The 21084-nt window shown below is 56.7% G+C and overlaps 1 protein-coding gene across 1 annotated transcript; it reads right to left on the reverse strand.

The window, feature by feature from the left end:
- Positions 1-1505: 1505 nt before the first annotated feature.
- ZNF692 (zinc finger protein 692) lies at positions 1506-10859 on the reverse strand. Its single transcript, XM_036450592.2, has 12 exons — positions 10704-10859; positions 10165-10357; positions 9875-9906; positions 9309-9572; positions 8752-8800; positions 8538-8663; positions 8025-8258; positions 7861-7938; positions 6728-6806; positions 5375-5489; positions 1879-1978; positions 1506-1791 (listed from the first exon to the last, which is right to left on the reverse strand). The coding sequence occupies exons 2-12, from the start codon at positions 10344-10346 to the stop codon at positions 1506-1508; spliced, it is 1545 nt and encodes a 514-aa protein (XP_036306485.1). The 5' UTR covers positions 10347-10357; positions 10704-10859.
- Between the last annotated feature and the right edge of the window lie 10225 nt (positions 10860-21084).

Here is a 21084-nt window from a genome sequence, read left to right on the forward strand (position 1 = left end):
CCGAGAAGCACCGCCCGACAACGTGCCGAGGGCGGCTGGTGCTCCGGCCGCAGCGGCTCGCTGTCAGCGCCAGCTGGCCCATAACCATGCTGGAGCCACACCCCCAGGGCACCACAGCAGCCGCCCTCATCTATGCTGGGCAGGCAGGACAGCAAAAGCAGCGACTTCTTGTGCCCCAGCTAAGGGAGCCTTGCTGAGAGGCACACCTGGAGGCAGCTATGCAAACGCCAATATAGAGTCTGCGGGCCAACTCACCAGGTGGGGCCTTTACTACCTGGCCCCCAGCTGAGCCCCACACCTACTTCCTTGTCAGTCCTCCTCCTATTCCTCTGGTGGGCGGGGGGCGGCGGTTAGTACAGGCCCCAGATGCTCGGGAGAGCCTGGGGATTGGGGTGTCCCACAGCCGCTGTGCTCTCAGGTGTTTCCTGTCTTCCCACTTGAGCTGTTTTCTCTGTCCCATCTGCTTTCCCCAGCTTGCGTGTCCTCTGCCTCGCCTGCCAGGGTACTTTCGATGTCCTGCCTCTTCAGGTAATGCTCACAGACGTGGCCACTGTCACATCCCACCTGCCCCTCCTGCCTCATGGTTCTCCTTAGCTACTAGCCTCCTTGGCCTCTGACAGATGGGAAGTTTGCAGGCAGAAATGGCAGCGGAGCGAGCTTTCTTGAAAGACATCTGTACACCAGAAGCGCAGCTGCTGCCTGAGTGATGGCCTCGGCCTGGCTGCCCTGTCCCAGATCCGGTGCCTCAGGGCAGCATTCTCCAGCCACGTGGGCAGCATTAGCCCTGGGGCCTAGGCTAAGGCCACGTGGTTCCCAAAGTCTGGCACAGCCAAGCGGCACACGTGAATCAAGCTCAGACTCCAGAGGCAGCAGGGCAGGGTGGACATTCCCTGGCCAGAAGGAAGAGGTATGTGTGTGTCTGGGTTCCGGATGCCAAGAGCCTCCTTTATCATCCCGAGGCCACTGCCTCTGCAGACCTGAGAAGTGACCTGAGAGTCAGGCCCATTCCAAGTCCCAAGGCAGCTCAGCAATGATGCATGCACAGCCCTCTTGATCTTGTGCTAGACGGCAAGATTCTTCGGGCCTGGTTAACGGACAGAACATGGACCAGGGTCACGTACTGTATGCCTGCTGGTCCAGACCTCCAGAATGACCAGACTCTCCCTGCGGTCACACCTGCTCTGCTCCAGGGAGAGTGGGTGTGACAGTCCACAGGAAAGGGCTGCAAAGTGCCCAAGCAAATGGGGGGCTGCAGAGAGGCACGGGGCTGGTGCCTGGGCTGCACCGGCAGAGTGCCTACAAAGGAATCAGGATTCCTGCGCCTCCGGTGCAAAATCACTCACTGCCCACACGCCCACGTAAAATACTGAATTTATTCTGCCTTGTAGAAAGAACTCTACTGCCTCCTGCCCTGGAGGCCAGGCCTGCCTGTGCCCTGCCTCTCCCTCGGCCTAGTTCCCAGGGACCAGGCGCTGGCCCTTCTCCTCCAGTCCCATGGCCGCTGCTTAGGAAGCAGGGTCGGAGCCTGAGGAACCCGAGGGCGCAGGGGGGGACCCTGGGGCGGGGCTCCTCGGGCTGGGCGGCTCTGGCGGGGCTGGGAGCGGCGCTGGCGGGGCTGGGAGCGGCGCTGGGTGGCTCTTGCTGCAGTGAGCGGCCACGCTGTCCGGCTTCTCGAAGCACTTGCCGCAGAGCTGGCAGGGGAAGCGCAGGGTGGCCGCGGTCTCGGCGTGCTTGCGCCGGTGCCAGTTCAGGGAGGCCTTCTGGCGGCAGGTGAACCCGCAGATCTCACACCTGTGCAGGGCCAGCAGAGGGGAGTCAGGGGCCTCGGCCCAGCGGCCTGAGTGTCCTGCCAGCCCCACCCCCAACACCCACACTCACTGCAGCGGCTTCTCTCCAGTGTGGATGCGCCGGTGGATGACCAGGTTGCTGCTGGTGCGGAAAGACCGGGCGCAGAATTCACAGATGTAGTCCCGGGTGTCTGCGGGGGCATGGGGACACCCCAGCATCCATCTCCAGGCTGTGGCCCCTCCTCAGCCCCTCCACCAGTCCCACAGGAGTACTGTCCCCACTCAGCCTACACATCACATTCATCCTGGCCCCCAACAACGGCCTGTGGCTGTCAGCAATCCCCTCTCTGTTTTTTTTTCTGGAACCTGCCCTTCCTGCCAGCTCCAAGCTTCTCAAGGGCCCTTTGGACCTGCTACAGCACTGCGTATACCCTGCCATCAGACCACACGCTGGCAGCCTTCGGCTCTGTTACTCCCCTGGGCGCCATGCAATACTGGCTCCAGGCCTCTCTCCAGTATCCTAGCGTCAGTTCGCTTCCCACTTGGCCAGCACTCAAGTCTGTTCCGTGATGTGACCTTCACTGACCTAGCAGCCCACCTTCTCAACCACCACTCCCAAGACATACCCCATCACCACAGTTTCAACCATCGAGTTCCAGCCACGGCCTGCCTACAACACCTGCCTTGTCACTGTGATAATCCAGTGACTCCAGGCTGCCAGCAGGGGCCCAATGCAGCCCCCAGTCCCGCCTTGCCCTGAGCTGTTTCTAGGACAGCGTGTGGCCTTCCGTCACTCACACCAATTTACCTGTCCCTCTCCCTCAGCTGTGGCTGCTGGGTTAAAACCAATGCAGCATGAACACAACCCTTGGCCTGCCCTCGTATACTGAAGGGGCAGAAACCCTCCCCTCAGCCTCGTTCCTCCACCACAGCTCTCCAAGGCCACCCATGCTCCGCACTGCCTGGTCAGCTCGCTCAGCCCTTTGGAGACCAGAGGCAGGTTCACACCGCCTCCTCTCAGCAGCTCCTTGCAGCACTGAGCTCGAAGCCATCAATAAGAGTCAAGCCCAGACAGGATGCTCACATCCTGCCCCAGATCACCAGCCAGAATGCTCTGTGCCACATACTGACTGCCGCCTGCTCCTCTGCGGCACCTTCCAGCTGACCGGCGGTTGTCCCCTGCCGCCCAATCAGTCAGTCTTTCCTCTCTGAGTCCCAAGCTCTTAGCTAAGACCCCAAATCTCTGCTTGTTTTCTCAGCAATTCCCAGAGTTGTTCACATTCACCGTCTCCACTTCCTTAGCTTCTTCCTCCTGGAACTCCTCCGTTCGGGCTGTCATTCCCCTCGTCACCACCATCTAGTCCAGGACAGCCTCCCACTGTGGCTGTGACCTGCCCTCCCCTCCCCCTCAGCCCTGTGCACCGCACAGCGCCGCTCCCCAGACTCTGCTTGGTCCTTCAATACCAGATGCCTTGCCTGCCTCGCCGGCTCCTCTGCAGCTGCCTTTCCTACCTGCCCGCTCGAGCCTCTTTACCTTCCGTGTGGGGTCATGCCACCCCCAGCTCCAAAACCACCCACGTGCTTATGACAAACCCACACCCCAAACTCCGGATTCACATGCTAATAGGTACCCCAACCTTCTGAGGTACCTCTCAGAATGCCCAAATGAAATGTCCCTTTCCTACAGCCTGTGTCTGTTTCAGGAAGCCATTACCTGCTGCCCCGCTGCTCAGGCTGGAATCCCCCGAGTCACCGACTCCTCTCGCCCACTCCGCCTGTGCTAATGTGTCCGTCCCACGGCAGCCCTCCGGATCCACTCCATCAGCGTCCAGACCCATCCCTGCGCCCTGCACACCCTGCCTCCCCCCTCCACATCCCTGCGCCCTGCACACCCTGCCTCCCTCCTCCACATCCCTGCACCCTGCACACCCTGCCTCCCCACCCCACAACCCTGCGCCCTGCACACCCTGCCTCCCCACCCCACATCCCTGCGCCCTGCACACCCTGCCTCCCCCCTCCACATCCCTGCGCCCTGCACACCCTGCCTCCCCACCCCACATCCCTGCGCCCTGCACACCTTGCCTCCCCACCCCACATCCCTGCGCCCTGCACACCCTGCCTCCCCCCTCCACATCCCTGCGCCCTGCACACCCTGCCTCCCCCCTCCACATCCCTGCGCCCTGCACACCCTGCCTCCCCCCTCCACATCCCTGCGCCCTGCACACCCTGCCTCTCCACCCCACATCCCTGCGCCCTGCACACACCTGCCTCCCCCTCCACATCCCTGCGCCCTGCACACCCTGCCTCCCCCTCCACATCCCTGCGCCCTGCACATCCTGCTCCCCCCTCCACATCCCTGCGCCCTGCACACCTGCCTCCCCCCTCCACATCCCTGCGCCCTGCACACCCTGCCTCCCCCCTCCACATCCCTGCGCCCTGCACACCCTGCCTCCCCCCTCCACATCCCTGCGCCCTGCACACCCTGCCTCCCCCCTCCACATCCCTGCGCCCTGCACATCCTGCCTCCCCCCTCCACATCCCTGCGCCCTGCACACCCTGCCTCCCCCCTCCACATCCCTGCGCCCTGCACACCCTGCCTCCCCCCTCCACATCCCTGCGCCCTGCACATCCTGCCTCCCCCCTCCACATCCCTGCGCCCTGCACACCCTGCCTCCCCCCTCCACATCCCTGCGCCCTGCACACCCTGCCTCCCCACCCCACGTGGCAGCCACAGCTCTTCTTGTTTTTTTAATTCCTCACCCAAGGATATTTTTTCCATGGATTTTTAGGCAGAGTGGAAGGAAAAGGGAGAGACAGAGAGAAACACCGAGGGGACAGAGACACATTGATTAGTTGCCTCCCGCATGCCCCCGACGAGGGCCTGGTGCCTGCAACCAAGATGTGTGCCCTTAACTGGAATCGAACCTGGGACCCTTTGGTCCACAGGCCGACGCTCTATCCACTGAGCCAAACTGACTAGGGCCACAGCTCTCCTTTTAAAGTCAGCTGTGTCCCTTCCCTGCTCCAGACCCTGAGGTGCAATCCATCTCATCTGCCCAGGAGCCAAGCCACCCTCATGGAAGTCTGGGGGCCCCACCACCGGTCTGTCTGCTCATCCTTCACGGCTGCTCGTAGAGGTGGACGCGTCTCCACTTCTCCTTTCTCTGAGGCCTTCGCTCAAAGCACTTTCCCTTTCTCCAAGAGCAACTCCCCCGCACGCCTCACTCCCAGGCCTCACTCCGGCCGTGCTCCGGGTCAGGGGGCGGACGGCGTCGTGAGGCCTGCCTGCTTCCTCACTGAGGCTTCCAGCACCCACAGCGGGTACGTGCTCAACACACAGGGAGCTCTGCATGACGAGTGTGCGCGTCACCGAGAGAGTGTGACCGGGACCGCGGACGCTGAGGGGCCCACAGGGGCGGCGAGGGATCACAGGTGGGAAGGTAAAGAACCCCAAGAGGAGGTGGACGGCCACAGGAGGACATGGCAGGCCCTCAGTGGCGGTAAGGGCGCCACAGAGGGAGATGAGGGGGCCCCAGGGGGTGCTGAAAGGACCCACAGGGAAACGAGGAGGCGCTCCCCCCACTGACCACTGTGCAGCTTCACGTGCTCCTTCAGGTGCTTCTTGAAGTTGAAGGACTTCCCGCAGGCGGGCTCCGGGCAGGAGAAGGACTTCTGGTGGATGTGCTGGTACTTCTTGTGGTGCTAGAGGAAGGGAACAAGCCCTCAGGGAGACCGAGCCGGCCCACCGACAGGCTCCTCTGTCGGAAAGGAAGCCGCCAGCACGGCTCACATCCCATCCCCACCACAGATCCCGACCAGAGTGCCCTCATCTGTTGTCGCCTCGACTTCTGTGACCTCACCTCCTTGCCACAACTTCCCCCCGTAATGCCCAGCTCCCCACTGTGGCTGTGCTGTCTGCGGGGTGGACAGACCGCAGGGCTACGACTCCCTCTTCACTGTCGATATTCAAGCACAGCATCACCCGACGGTCACCACGGACATATGCTGTCCAGTTTTCTCTGACATGTTTGGACACACATACTCTCAACTCGGAACACTCTGAAGGGTCGTGTGATCTGCGACCTTGACTTCCAGGTACTTCTGGAATACACTTCTCTCCTAGTGGGACCCAGCTCCACACCCGCTTCCCCCTCCAAGATCCCACATTCTTTCCTTTCTTCTGATTTCATTTTAATTATTTTTCCCGTCACTATTTATCCCCTCTATGCCCTCTTACGCCTCCATCCACCCTCCTCCATACCCTCAGTCACCCCTGCTGTCCAGTAATGAGCTCTGTCTGAGCGAGCTGCCGCTGGGGCTGCTTCCGTCTCCTCGAACAGGCTCAGTGTCTGCCAGCCCTGTTCCATGTCCACAGCCCAGAGCTTCGCTTCCCCTGAGGACTCTCCCTCTCCTTGCTCCTGGAACACCCCCTCACCAGCCCTGTGTGAGCTCTCCTCAGACCCCAGACCCTGCCGGAGGGCTCAGGCTGAGTGTAGGGGTGGGCCCTGCCCTCTCTGTGCCTCAAACTTGTGACTATGGGCCAAACCTGGAGACCCAGCGCTATCACACACTCGCTGAGGAGCCTGGACAGCGTTCCACCGTGTGTACCCTGGCTTCCTGGTTTGCAAAGTGGGAGCAGCATCAGCATCTGCTCCCTAAGGACGTTTCGAAGATCAAAAGATCAAGTGCTTGTAACAGTCACCCTCACCCAGAGGACCTGAGGATGACCGTCCCTCCTGTGGTCGCTGGAGGCCATGCACCCAGCAGCAGTGGCAGTGGCAGTGTCCACGGCTGGGCTTTCGGCCTCCCCTGTCAGTCACCTGGCTTAGTGGTTAGTAACTGCGGTGAGTCTGCAAGTCTACCCCAGCCCTTGTTTCCCTGACTTCCGGTCCCCCCTCCCCGAGGCCACAGGAACCCAGCCTGTGCCTTCACAGCCTCACGTTCAAATACTGCCGGTTGGAGAAGATCCTCCCGCAGCCAGGGTAGTCACAGGGCAGCAGCTCCTTTTTGGCAGCTTTCCTGGGGAGCAGAAGAGGGAGGAGCTGAGGACTCCCGCGGGCTCTCCTCTCAGCCCCCTCCTTCCTCTCAGCCACCGCCTCCTCTCAGCCCCCTCCCTCCTCTCACCCCCCCCGCAGCCCCCCCTTCTCTCAGCCCCCCCTCTCGGCCCCCCCTCCTCTCAGCCCTCTCCCTCCTCTCAGCCCCCTCCCTCCTCTCAGCGCCCCCTCTCAGCCCCCCCCCTCAGCCCCCTCCCCCCTCTCAGCCCCCCCTCCTCTCAGCCCCCCTCCTCTCAGGCCCCTCCCTCCTCTTAGCCCCCTCCCTCATCTCAGCTCCCCCCTCTCAGCCCCTCCCTCCTCTCAGCCCCCCTCCTCTCAGCCCTCCCTCCTCTCAGCCCTCCCTCCTCTCAGGCCCCTCCCTCCTCTCAGCCCCTCCCCCCTCTCAGCCCCTCCCTCCTCTCAGCCCCCCTCCTCTCAGGCCCCCCTCCTCTCAGGCCCCTCCCTCCTCTCAGCCCCCCCCCCCCCCCCCCCCCCCCCCCCCCCCCCCCCCCCCCCCCCCCCCCCCCCCCCCCCCCCCCCCCCCCCCCCCCCCCCCCCCCCCCCCCCCCCCCCAGCCCCTCCCTCCTCTCAGGCCCCCCTCCTCTCAGCCCTCCCTCCTCTCAGCCCCTCCCTCCTCTCAGCCCCCCTCCTCTCAGCCCCCTCCCTCATCTCAGCTCCCTCCTCTCAGCTTCCCCCTCTTAGCCCCTCCCTCCTCTCAGCCCCCCCTCCTCTCAGCCCCCCTCCTCTCAGCCCCCCCTCCTCTCAGCCCTCCCTCCTCTCAGCCCCCCTCCTCTCAGCCCCCTCCCTCATCTCAGCTCCCCCCTCTCAGCCCTCCCTCCTCTCAGGCCCCCCCCCTCCTCTCAGGCCCCTCCCTCCTCTCAGCCCTCCCCCCTCTCAGCCCCTCCCTCCTCTCAGCCCTCCCTCCTCTCAGGCCCCTCCCTCCTCTCAGCCCCGCCCTCAGCCCGCTCCCCAGCCCCCTCCCCCCTCTCAGCCCCTCCCTCCTCTCAGGCCCCCCCCCTCAGCCCGCTCCCCAGCCTTACCTGATTCTCTTGGGGCCAATCTGTGCACTGTCCTCATCCCAGGCTCCCGCCGGAGCAGACTGGACCTGACTCCCAGGGCTACGAGCAGCAAAGAGGGAGGAGAGGCCTCGAGGAAGGGCCACGTCCCAGGACACCCCTGCCTTCTGCCTCAGCCAAGCGGTTACCTGGCCGGGGGCTCGGTGTGCTGGGCCCCGTGAGGGGTGCGATCGCGCGCCGGCTCCCCCTCACCTTCCTCAGGCAGAGGGGCTCCGGAACCCAGGGAGGGTGCCGCGGAGGGCGGCGCAGCGGGCGGGGCGGGGGCAGCCGCGGGGGCAGCCGCGGGGGCCGGAGGGGCCTCTCCCTCCGTAAGGGCCTGGGTGGCAGGGGAAGGGTGTGGTCCGGGGGCATCTGGCTCACAACTGACAGGAGGAGGAGGAGGACGTTAACTCCCTGGGCCCTCAGCCACCTCAACCCCACCCCAGCCCCAAAGTGAGCCGATCCCAAACTCAGAACAACTCCGCCCAGGCTTCTCCTCACATCTGCCTTCGGCCTTCATCCTCCCGTGAAGCCTAACTGAACACTTTCCACCCAACCCCAAGCCTCCATTCTCTCCGCCTCTCCCACCAAGTCTGCGAGCTCTGCGTCCCTGGTCAGCGGCCCCGCCTCCGGCTCTGCTCAGGGCCCTCAGCCCCACTTGCTTGTCTGAGGAGGAGCTGTAGGTCCAGGGGCTGGCGTCACTGAGCCCCTCCTCTTCGCTCTCATCTTCATCCTCCCCCTCGCCGTCTCCTGGAGGCGGGAAGGACTCGGGCGAGGGTCCCATTTCCCTGCAGGGACAGTGACGGCAAGCCCGAGGTTCTGACCCTCCCCCCTCCTGCCCACCCATCCAGCTTGTCCGTCCTTCACCAGCCTCACCTGGGCAGCCTCGCCTCCTGAGGCCTCTCCTCATGTTCAGAATCCAAACCTGTTGGCACGGGTGGGGTTAAGGGGTGAGCAACTGTGGCTGGAGGGATGAGGGCAGGTGGACTCTAAGATCTGAACTCACGGGAGGGCTCTTAGGAAGGGGCAGAGGCTACTACAGTGGGAAAAGGTATTTTATTTTAAAGATGACACACTCACACGGTTAAGGAAAGCACACACAAGTATAAAAAGGCACACTGTGAAAAGTCTCCTTCCCAGTACTGCCCCCTGGTGGCCTAACTCTCCCCACAGGCGATCTGGCTTCCACCGGCCTTCCCAGAGAGATCTCTTTCTTTGAAAAGTGCTTTCTCCCCTTATTTTCCCACCAAAACACATGCTGAATATCCCATCATGTACTTTCCTTTTTACACCTAAAACATAGTAAGGACATATTTCCTGGACACATGGTTTCCCCATTGAGAACAGATCGTTTTTAGAGCCAAAGGTCGTGAGCTCCAGAGACGGAAACCCCTTTCCCTTCCTGCTCTCCACAGCTTTCCTTTCCCGCCTACCTGCGGGCTCCTGCCCACCCCTGGCCTCTGGGCGCCAGCTCCTCTGGGAAGCACTCGGAGGGAGGGCTGGCGTGGGCTCCGCTGGAGGCGTGGGGCCTGAGGAGGGGCCCCAGGAGAAGGTGTGGCCCGCGGAGCACTCCCACACAAGCCCACCATCGCGGCCCTCGGGCCCCCGCAGCCCGGGCAGCAGGCTGCACTCCTGGCTGTGGGCATGAGAGAGGAGCACCAGACACTGCAGTCCCTGGGGGGGCAAAGGCTTAGCACCTAAAGGGGCGAAGGTGACAGTCAGAGCAAGCTGGGTCGCCCCCTATTCTCGCCCTTCTGAGAGCCACACCCAGAGAGCCCTGCCTGGCAACACCCGGGGGCAGCCCTGGTCCCTGGTCCCGTCCACCATTCTCAGTCTGCTCAGTCCCTTCCCCAGTCTGCTCTCACCTCCTGCCCTGGCGCCCCGACGCCTAGCTCTTCCCAAACCCCCGCAGGGCTCCCTCCGACCCAGGCCCTTAGGGAGAGGATCCTGGGTCCCTCTATGGCACCTGAGCGCCTGCCCCCAGCCGCTGCCTACCCACCTGCACAGAGCACACAGCCCGGAGAGGTGTACCTGCCAGGGGGACAAGAGGCTGGTCAGGTCGGGCCCCAGTCAGACAAGTGTCCTCAGCCCAGGGCACTCACACACTTAGGGGGCAAGCTCTAAGGTTCCCCTAGGCGATGGGGGCGAAGGGGGCGGGCAGGACGCTGGGAGGCCACCCATCACTCAGTCCATGCCACACCGCTGGGTGAGCGATGGGCCAGCACTGGGGTGAGGATGGGGGACTCCGGGTGCCCCCTCATCCCTCCTCCATCCCCGCGCAGCCCTAACCGGTCCAGCAGGAACTTGGCGAGCTGCGAGTGCAGGGAGAAGCCCAGCTGCTCCTTGAGGAGGCACCACTGCTCCATGTGGCCGCCCAGGCGGATGCGACACTTGCTGCGGCGCGCGTCCAGCTGCCGCCGCTTCTCCCGCCGCCTGCGGGAGGCGTCGGCCTCCGCCGGGGAGGCGGCCATGGGCCGGGGCCCTGCAAGGCGGAGGGCGCGCGTGGGCCGGCCGCCCCCGCCCCGCGCCCGCCGGCCTCCGCGGCCTCGGCGGGGGGCGGGCAGGCCCAAACCGCTGCCATAGCGCCCGCGGCAGTCGGCGGGAGGGCGGGGACCCGAGGGGCAGGAGCGGCGGGCGGGGCGTGCTTCTCCCGCGGGGAGCTCCTCCCGGAGGGGGGCCGGGTGGGAAGCAGCTTCAACGGCAGGGGCGCGTCCTGGAGGCGGGGGGCCCCGGCCCCGGGCCGCCGCGCCGAGCACGTACAGCGAGCGGACCGGGTCCTGCACAGGCCATCCCAGGCCGCCTCGAGCGCCCGCCCGGCCCGGCCTTACCAGCTTCCACGGCGCCTGCGCCGCCGCCGAGCGCGGGCGGGACCGCGGTGTGAGGACGGGGCCCACCTTCCGCGCCCGTCGCCGTTTCTCCTTTAAGAGCAGCCCGGCTGCTGGCTCCTGAGTGGCCCCCGCGGGACGGGGCGGCCGCGGAGGAAGGGGCGGGCCCGACGCGCGCCTGCGCACTGCCGCCCGCCAGCCGCCCGCTGCCCAGCGCGCACGCGCGGAGTGCGGGGCGGGGCGGGGCGGGGCGGGGCGGGGCGGGCGGAGGTTGGGGGTCTGTCTCTTCGTGGCGCTCACCTGCAGAGGGTTTCCAGAGGCTTGGGGAACCGTGCTCGGACCCAGCCCTCCAGCCTGCACCCTCACCTCCCCCTCATTATTCCTAGTTTGTCCTTCCGCTTCAGTCCCGCCTTCCTATTGCCACCAGCAAACGCGAGCTGCAGAACCAGCGGCCGTTCTTCCTACAGTGGCCCGCGGAACTTTCCTGGCCGCCAAGCCACTGGCACGCGCTTCCCAAGGCCACTGGCGGTGTCCACGTGGGGTCAGCTCTCTGACCCGCCGCCCCTGGAGCAGCATCTGACCGCCTGGGCTGCTGTGCCTGCACACGCTCCTGCGTTCTTCCGGCCTGGCGCCTTTCCTTGGTTGCACCCTCTGCTGTCCCACCAACACACAGACACACAGATCGTGTCCCCCGCCTCAAGCCCTGGACCAAGTTTTCTCTCTTCTTGGGCTATCAAAGTGGTCCCATGGCTTTAAGTAAATACAACGGATGGCTCCCAGATTTATATTTCCAACCTGGCCTTCTTTTGGCTCCAGACTCTTCATGGATAAGTGAGTTGTGAACTTAGCATGATACATACTATTTGATATTCTCTCACAGATGACTCTGGCCAACACTTGTGGAGTCGAAACCTGGGTTCAAAATAAGACCACCGAAGGCTGATTAATTAATTTAAAAAGAAGCAGGCAAGGATTTATTGAAATAAAAACTGGCCAGGACAGCCGCGAGAGCACCACACGCAGGTGGTCTCCACACGACTGCCCTGTTTCAGGGGTAGGCAATTCCTTTTAAAGGTTTAAACCGCAAGAATTTTCCTTTTGTTCCTAAATCCTAAAGACTACATTCTAAAGACTGGGGACAGCCCGCAGGGTCGGTTCCAGTCACGTCCTGCTGGACATTGAAATGTGGCCCTATCTCGCAATAGCGATAACACAGAAGCAGAGCTCAGCGGTTAGTCTCTAAAGGTTATCTACAGTTTCTATCCCTGAAGCTACTGAGTCAGTGGGAATTAATCTTCTGTGGTGCTGGTCCCAGGCAAGGGAAAATTGCCTTAGCCTCCAGGCCTCCACCTGGAAGCTGAGGTAAGTACCCAGTGTTTTAATCAGATGCAAGAGCCAGACTTAGCAGGGTTAAAATTCAAACAGCAGTGTTTTACCAAAGTATGGTTGCCACTATATTTCAAACACATAACACCTAATCATTCTTGCCCGCCCTGCACCCCCTTTCCTGTCTCAGCCACCCACTTGCACAGAACAAAAACCTAGAGCATGGGCCTGAACTGGGTCACAGCACACACGATCTGGTCCAAGAGGACTCTCTTTGCCCCGTGAGCACCTAAAACACAAAGCTCTCTCATGACTAGGTCTCGGGCAGCACCCCTGCTGTCAGATTTCCGAGGGCTGAATCTAACTCCTGCCTCTCTTCTAGTCATTCTTGCCCCCTCTCCCAAGCTGCGCTTCCGGCCCCGGTGTCCCTGGGCACAGGTGTACAAAGGATACCTGCTTGCGGACTTACTGAGGCAGGATAGTGAGAAGCTAGTAAAGTTCCTGGGCATGGAGGATGGGGAAACTGTGACAAGATAATTCAACAAGGCCTAACAGTTTGTCCGATTTACAGCCAGCCAGTGGATCTTAAGAACTTACCTTCCCTAAACAAGGGTACTTGAGAACAAATGGTTAATACCTCTCCTTCTTGCTCAGAGAATAAATAGCTTAAGTAATTCTGGTAAGGGAGACTCAGATAATGCCATTTGTGCCAGCTAAACCCAAGGACGGATGAAGTCAAGGGAACAAATAGCAAAAACCAGATAAGAGCCAGACAGACCCATGGTAAAAGTAGAACAGTAAACCCGACCAAAGAATAATCCCAAACTCCCTGTTGTGGGGTCGAACCCTGGGTTCAAAATAAGACCACCAGAGGCTGATGATTGATTAAAAAAGCAGGCAAGGATTTATTGAAAAACTGGCCAGGACAGCCGCAAGAGCACCACACGCAGGTGGACTCCACATAACCGCACCGTTTCAGGGGTAGGCAATCCCTTTTAAAGGTTCAAATCACAGGAATTTTCCTTTGTTCTAAATTCTAAATCCTAAAGACTACATTCTAAAGACTGGGGTCAGCCCTCAGGGTCATTCCCAGTCACATCCTGCTGGACATTGGAATGTGGCCCTATTTTGCGATAGCCGATAACAGAGAAGCATAGCTCAGAGGTTATCTACAGTTTCTGTCTCTGAAGGTTATCTACGGTTTCTGTCTCTGAAGGTTACTGAGTCAGTGGGAATTAATCTCCTGTGGTCCTGGTCCCAGGCAAGGAAAAATTGCCTTGGCCTCCAGGTCTCCACCTGGAAGCTAAGGTAAAAATTCTGTGTTTAATCAGGTGCAGGAGCCAGACTTAGCAGGGTTAAAATTCAAACAGCAGTTTTTGCCTGAGATGTCTATTCTTAATGTCTTATTTCACTCCCCTGTATACTCCTTCTGATGCAGCAGCAGCAGCAGCATTAAAAAATGTGCTTGAGGCCCTGACTGCTGTGGCTCAGTGGATGGAGTGTTGGCCTGCGGACTGAAGGGTCTCAGGTTTGATTCCAGCCAAGGGCACATGCCCAGTTGCGAGCTTGATCTCCATCAGGGGGTGTGCAGGAGGCAGCCAATCAATGATTCTCTCTCATCATTGATATCTCTGTCTTTCTCCCTCTCCCTTCCTCTCTGAAATTAATAAATATATATATATTTTTTAAAAATGCACTTGAGAAGCTGGTGAGTGTTCTGTTGGGGACCCTCCACCTAAGAGAGAAATGCTCAAGACAAAGCATACCAGCATGGGCTCTCTCGGGGGCACGCCCATGCCCTGCTCAGGCATGAACTTTTTATTTTCTTTCTCCTAAACTCTAGGGTCCCCAAGGGACTTGCAACCAGGGGAGCAAAGGGCAGCAGCAGGACATCCCAGGCTCACCCCTGGTCCTGTCTCCAAGGTCCTCCTTTTCTCTGACTTCACAGTGAGCTAATGCAGCCCTACCCAGGCTCACTCTGTCTCTGTGACCTTCCCTTCCCCGTGAGCTCACAGCAGCCCTGCCCAGGCCACTTCTTCCCTGTAACATTCCCGGGAGCCAAGCAGAGCCCGCCCACGCTCTCTCCTGCTGCTGCTGCTGCTGCTGCTGCTGCTGCCGCCACCCTACATCCTTCCTTTGGCGCAGTGTCCCCAGTACATTTAATAAACGTGCTCCCAGAATCACCTGGACTGCTGCTGTGCAATCTTTCCTGCACAAAGTCAAGAACCACACACTATGGGCCGGCTTGAGGCAGACCTGGTCTGGACCTGGTCCCTGTCTGGGAAGATTACAGTGTAAGTCAGTTATCACCCAGGCTGTGGCAGAGATCCTGGGGTGTGTTGCAGAAAAAGGTAAAGGTATTTCCAGAATAAATGTCCAGGAAGAAAAACAACACAAAACATGGGGACTCAGGCAGACCATCTCGGGCACTTAGAACCCAAGTTCCTGGACCCCTCCTTATGGCTCCACCTCTGCTGAGGACGAAAGTGAAGAGAAACCTGATTTGGTCTCAGGAAAACCTGTTTTTTTTGTGGCTGGATAGGTGAGGAGAGCTCAAAGATGGCGTTCCTCTAGTAAAGGGAGTGCCTCTCTTTACCCTTTGCCTTCCCTAACCCCTTCCCCAATTCAGTATTTCTCCGCATAGTCATTTCACCCCGGGCCAGGCCTCTGTGCTGTGGCCCCTCTGTGCATTCACAGATAGAGATGGAAGACTAGAAGCCAGACTGGAAAGGACGTGGTCTTGACAAACGCTAGTCCCCTAAGTCAGGCCTACTGCGCCCTCTACCTTTTCTTCGGCTACATGTTGGCGGGCTAGGACTCCAACTGGAATCCCCTAAGCTTTCCTCTCATTCTGCTCCACTTCCTGTGTTCATTCTGCTCCACTTCCTGTGTTCATTCTTTCCCTCTCATCTCTATTCTTCATCCCTGTTCTCTCCACTTACTGTCATTTGGCATCTAACATACCCATGTCCTTCCTTTCTGGCCCTCATTGTACATTCTTGGTTCCTTTTTCTTTCCTTCCTTGTCTTCCCTTCTCCTCGCTCCATTCTTCCAGCTTTCTTCTGTACCTACAAAGTTTTACATTGAGCCAAAAAGGGATCCAACCTATCTTCCGCCATCTTTCAGCATCAGGCTTTTAATACAGAATTTGTGAGCCATCAACATTCTAAGTTCTTCCTCCTGATTCTGTTCCTGTTGCATCCCCCTCCTGGCTCACTCAGCCCGTCCAGCACACCTTATCGGGTGGTTCCCCAAATGGCCATCTCTCCTTGCTTTCCCCTCCCAGGGCCTGGTGAGCCTTAGGCCTCCCCGGACCGCAGTCCAGCTGGTGGGAACTGAAACCCCTCTGCCAGTGAGTTCTGGGAAACATGCTGTAATGTCCTGGCTGTCAGTCTTCAGTTTACTCTTTCTAGGAGCACCCACACCAGTGTGTACCTAAGCTTCCTGTTCGGAGCCCTGAGCAGAGACTGTGGTCTGCTGGATCAGAGTGGTGGGTTTCACTAGCCTTCACACCCTTCAGGCTTTCTCCTAAACTCATGGAGGCTAACACCCCATCCTCTGCTCCTAGATCAAATTCTAATGAAAGATGCTCCTCCAGACAGACCCACATGATGGACTTGATCACAGAGCATCTCTAACGGTCCCAGAAGCGCGCCATAGTTGTGTGTAAAAATGGTCCCCAGCAGTGTCCCTCCCACAGCCCTGCTTGGAATGCCTGGGAAAGGGCATAGCATGTTAACAGCCCCAACTGTAAAATAAAGTGAGAAAGTGTTTAGTGGAAATATAATTGGGGAGGACTTTTGTTGTAAGGGCCACTCCTGATTATGGTCTCTCTCTCTCTCTCTCTCTCTCTCTCTCTCTCTCTCTCTCTCTCTCTCTCTCTCTCTCTCTCTCGGTTTTGAAGACACCCAGCACGATGCCCAAAGACAAATGCCTGCCCCTCTGCCTTCCCCACCAGGAAAATCCAAGTCTGGTGACTGCACATATTGGGGTAACTACAGTTTCAAGTTTATTAACGGAAGTCTTAATATTCTGAGGGCAATAATTTTACCCTATAGCAGAACTGAGATCTGGATGAACACTGGGAGCAGGTGGGTTCTGAAAGCTGCTTAGTGGCAAGAAGTGGTGTTAAAGCGAGGTGGTTCCTATTTCCACTGAGAGTTAAGAATAAGGCTGTGTTTCCTTGGAGAGCGTGACTAGAATGAGCAATGGTGTGGGAGTGGTCATGGGGAATGAAACCCTCTCTCCTGCCGCATGCACTAGTGCAATCCACGATGGTGGGGGGATGGCAAAGCCCTAGGGGAGGCACTTTGGGGGCCTTTATAAGACCCTCATTTTGTAATCTGAGCATTTAAACTTCTTGAGTCTCCCACTCCCCAAGTAATGCCATACACTGGGGCCTAGCAGGTGGCAGGTGTGATGTTGTGTGAGTATGTCCAGGACCACCACCAGTTGAGGGTGTGGGCTTTGCTGACCTATCAAAGTTCAGTTTATCTTGGGGGATTTTTGTCTTGGGGGAGGGCAGAACCTGGGAGAGGGAAGGTCAAAGAAGAGCAGAGAAACAACTAGGATACTTGAGAGAAGGAGCATGAGGCACTAAGGAGACATGAGGCAAAAGGTTTGAAAGCACGAAGTAAGGACCACTTCTACATCCAAATCAGATGGCCAAGTTCAAACTCTTTCTCTTTACAATCATTTCATCCTCAACCCCACAACTCTTACCCTGCCTGCACCACCTCTTCAGCCACCCCTACTTCTTGCCCGCCCATCCTCTCCTCAACCCATTCCTTACAAGCTAAAAAGACCCCTTGACATAAACCCATGGGCATTGTTATCTCATAGATGTGCAACTACTCCCAGGAAGTGAAACTGCAAGAAAGCAGCCCAACAGACTAGAACCAGAGCCAGGGCCAGAGCCTGAAAAGAATCTACATCTATATATATAAAAGGCTAAGCTATCCTTCCACTGTTCCACTGGTAGCTATGACATGCACTGACCACCAGGGGGCAGATGCTCTGACTGGTATGTTAGCTTGCTGCTGGGTCATACAATGGGGACTAGGCAAGATGGGTGGATATGCCCTGGAGCCCTCCCGTGGCCCCTCCCTGGCTAGCCAACCTCATGTGTCCTTCCTGGGCCCTGATCGTGCATCACTGGGGTCTGTTGTATAAAAATAAAACCAAACACCACCTGGCCAGTTTGGCTTAGTTGCTTGGGCATTGTCCCATGGATCAAACCAAAAGGTTGCCCATTTGATTCCTGGTCAGGGTACTTACCCAGGTTGTGGGTTTGATTCCGGTTGGGATGCACACAGGGGGCAATCCATTTCTCTCTCTTACCCTCTCCTTTTCTCTCTCTCTCATCAATAAAAACATATTAAAAATAAATAAAACCAAACAATTCAGTGTGTGTTTCATTACCACCAGTCCCTGTCAATTGTAAACAATGTCAGTGTTAAAACACTTCTCCCAGGTAAAACCATCCAGTAGTCTAAGTTCTAAATAATTGTAGAAATAACGGTTTAGGTTGTCTATCCCAAGATCCTTATACTTCAACTAGCACATTATCATTTATCCTTTAATAAGCATATTCTAATGGAAGTTTATTTGGAGAATTCCCATTATTGAGTCAGCTCTGGACACAGGTCCACTTAGCTATCGATACACATGTTCACTTCCAAAGCAAGTTTCTAAGAGTTTGGTTTGGAACCACTTGAGCTCATTTTGGCACAGACTGAGGGTACTGTGTACATCTGAGTGGATTTGAAAGCAGCCACAGCACAGTGCTGAGAAGACAGAAGATCAGCTTGGGTTAAACAATGCTGTCATTCTCCATAGCCACTCGCTAGGAAGCCAAACAGTGAAACAAAGTGTGAACTGCCAAGTGCAATGTCTTTGTGAGTAGACATTTTAGTTTATGCACAAAATGTTTTATTGAATTTGAACATTTTTAACACTGAAAAATCCAGAGCTAATGAATCTAGAAAATAAAGCACTTCATCAGTATGTAATTTTGTCCAATGTCATCTGTTAAAGCTTTCCCCAAGCCTGCGGAGGCAGTCCTAAAGGCGTGTCCTCTTGCTACCTGACAACATTTCAAAAGCATCCTGTTCTCTGACATCACCTGCCTTTGTAGCGCTCTTTTCTGGTCCGCTCTTGATCCCACTGGCACTCCATCCACTGACCCACCTCTGTCCTCCCTCCCCGCTTGCCTTCCAGTCCAGGTTCTGCCACAGCCGTCACTGCCCTGGCACACACCTTTGTCCCCTCTTCCTGCATCTATTCGCTTGGCAGGAAGCCTCTGCTCCTGTCCTTGTAGCTCTCACATGGTCAACTGTGTACTGGGCACAACGGCATGCATGCTCCCTACTCATGCCATGTCCGTCTTTTTTTAAAAAAAATATATATACATTTTATTGATTTTTTACAGAGAGGAAGAGAGAGGGATAGAGAGTTAGAAACACGATGAGAGAGAAATATCAATTAGCTGCCTCCTGCACAACCCCTACTGGGGATGCACCCACAACCAAGGTACACACCCCTGACCAGAATCGAACCCAGGACCCGTCAGTCCACAAGTTGAGGCTCTATCCATTGAGCCAAACCAATCAGGGCCAGGTCTAGCTTTTCTATCACCAATTTTCTCTTGACCTCAGGGGTTTTATCCTGGGATTCCAGTGGCTAGAACTCAGAGTCCCATGAATTTGGATGGAAACAATTTATGTCTTTATCTTCACTAACCTCTAGCTAAGTATGTATCTCCTTCCGTTAACAATGGAGATAGCAAACCACAGTACACATTACAGCTGTAAGCATTTCAGGATGTCGTTTATTCTTATCATTAATTCAAATGGTGCTAGCTTATTTAATGTGTTAATAAGTAAGCATGTTACAATATCACAAATTAATTTTAAATTTTTTGGTAACAGAATTTCAACATACTAGGCATTTAGCTTCCTCTGTAATCCTATATGTTTTATCTTATGCATTTAAAGACACTGAGGGACTCTGAAGGGCATGTATGAAAAACACAGAGCTATGATCAGAATCAATGGGGAAAGACTAAAAACATTCCCTTTAGGATCAGAAACAACTCAAAGAAGTCCACTCTCACCACTGTTAGTCAATATTGCACTAAGAAGTTACAGCCAAAGAAATTAGGCAAGAAAAAGATAGAAGTTATCCAAATTGGAAAGAAAGAAACAAGACTTTCTCTAGTCACAGATGACAAAATCATTCTGTATGTAAAAGTACCAGAGAATAATAATAATTAAAAAAAGCTACTAGAGATAATACTTAAGTTTAGCAAAGTAGCAGATCATGAGATTAAACAAAAAAATTCAGTACAGCCGAAACCGGTTTGGCTCAATGGATAGAGCGTCGGCTTGGGGACTGAAGGGACCCGGGTTCAATTTCCGTCAAGGGCATGTACCTTGGTTGCCGGCATATCCCCAGTAGGGGGTGTGCAAGAGGCAGCTGATTGATGACTCTCTCTCATCGATGTTTCCAACTCTCTATCTCTCTCCCTTCCTCTCTGTATAAAATCAATAAAATATATTTTTAAAAAATTCAGTAGTTTTTATACACCAGCAATTCCATTTACAATAGTCCCCAAAATAATAAACTGCATGCCCATAAATTTAATCTAGAAATCTAGAAGGTGAAACCCTTTTATGTTGAAAACTATAAAACATTGTTGAAATAAAGGAAAACCCTAAATAAATGGACTGGAACACAATATTGTTAAGAGCCAATACCACCCACAGTGATGGGCAGACTCATGCAATCTCTAACAAAACCCCAGGGAATTTTTTCTCAGATGTGGAAGAGTTAATTTCCAAATGCATCTGGAAATGCAAGGGCCTTCAAGCAGCCAAAACATTCTTGAAGGGGGAAAAAAAAAGTTGGAGGATTCACACTACTTGATTTCCGAACATACTATAAAGCTACGACAAAATTAATTAAAACAGCGTGGTGCTGGCACAATGATGGACACAAAGCCCACTGGGACAGAACTGAGAGCCCAGAAATAAGCCCATGGATTTGGAACATTGGAGGAAAAAAGTTTCACAAATGGTGTTGGCACAGCTGGAAAATAATGCAAAGAATGAAACTGTACTCCTAACTCATATACAAAAATTAACTCAAAATGGACAGGTGACTTAAACATGAGAGCTAAAATGATACAGCTAATGGGGGAGGGGGGGGTAAATCTTCACGACCTTGAATTTGGCCATGGATTCTTAGATAAATCAAAAGTCTGAGCAGTACAAAAGAAAGCAGATAAATTGTACTTAATCAAAATTAAAAAACTTTTGAGCATCAATGACATTATAAAGAAAACGAGAAGACAACATACAGGATGGGAAAAACATTTGCAAATCATATAACGGGGTACAGGTCTAGCACCCGGAATATGTAAAGAACAAAAAGGCAGACAACCCCATTAGAAAAATGGACAGACAAGTAGAGGAAATAAACGGCACCCACATTGAAATGGAAGAAGTGTAAGTTTTGTTTTTTTCGGGCCAAAAATCCTCGAGTTATGGAGCCAAAATCCTGTGGGCTCCACTTTCAAAATTGACTCTGTCACCACCAGGTCCACTGCCCTCCGGCCCAGCGAGGGCTGCAGCGGCCTCGGCCCCGCACCCAGGCCGCCTGCACCTCGGACCCTCCTTCCCCGCATTCCCGCCGCGCTCCTCGCTGCCGGGACAAACAGCTCGCTCCCGCCTGCTCTGCGGGGCCCCGGGCTCCGCGGGCTCCATCGTCCCCCCTCCCTCCGGGTGCGGCGCGGCCGGGGCGGTGCCTGGCCAAGTCCTGGGGCCAGAGAGCCGAGCCGGCGGACCGCCGGAGAGCTGCGTCCCCACCGCTCTCCCGGGGCCTGCGCTCCCGCAGCCGGAGCGCCCAGCCGCTGGCCGCGGGGGGATCCGCACTGGGAGGCGCCCGGCGCCCCCCGGCCTCGGCCGCTGGATGTCGCGGGCCAGGGCTGGGCTCCTGCGAGCTCCCGCGTGGTCTGGATGAGAGACACCTCTCCCTCCTCTTCCCCCGCCCCCGACCG

Source organism: Pipistrellus kuhlii, unplaced genomic scaffold (genome assembly GCF_014108245.1).
Source record: "Pipistrellus kuhlii isolate mPipKuh1 unplaced genomic scaffold, mPipKuh1.p scaffold_m20_p_21, whole genome shotgun sequence".
NCBI lineage: Eukaryota > Metazoa > Chordata > Mammalia > Chiroptera > Vespertilionidae > Pipistrellus > Pipistrellus kuhlii.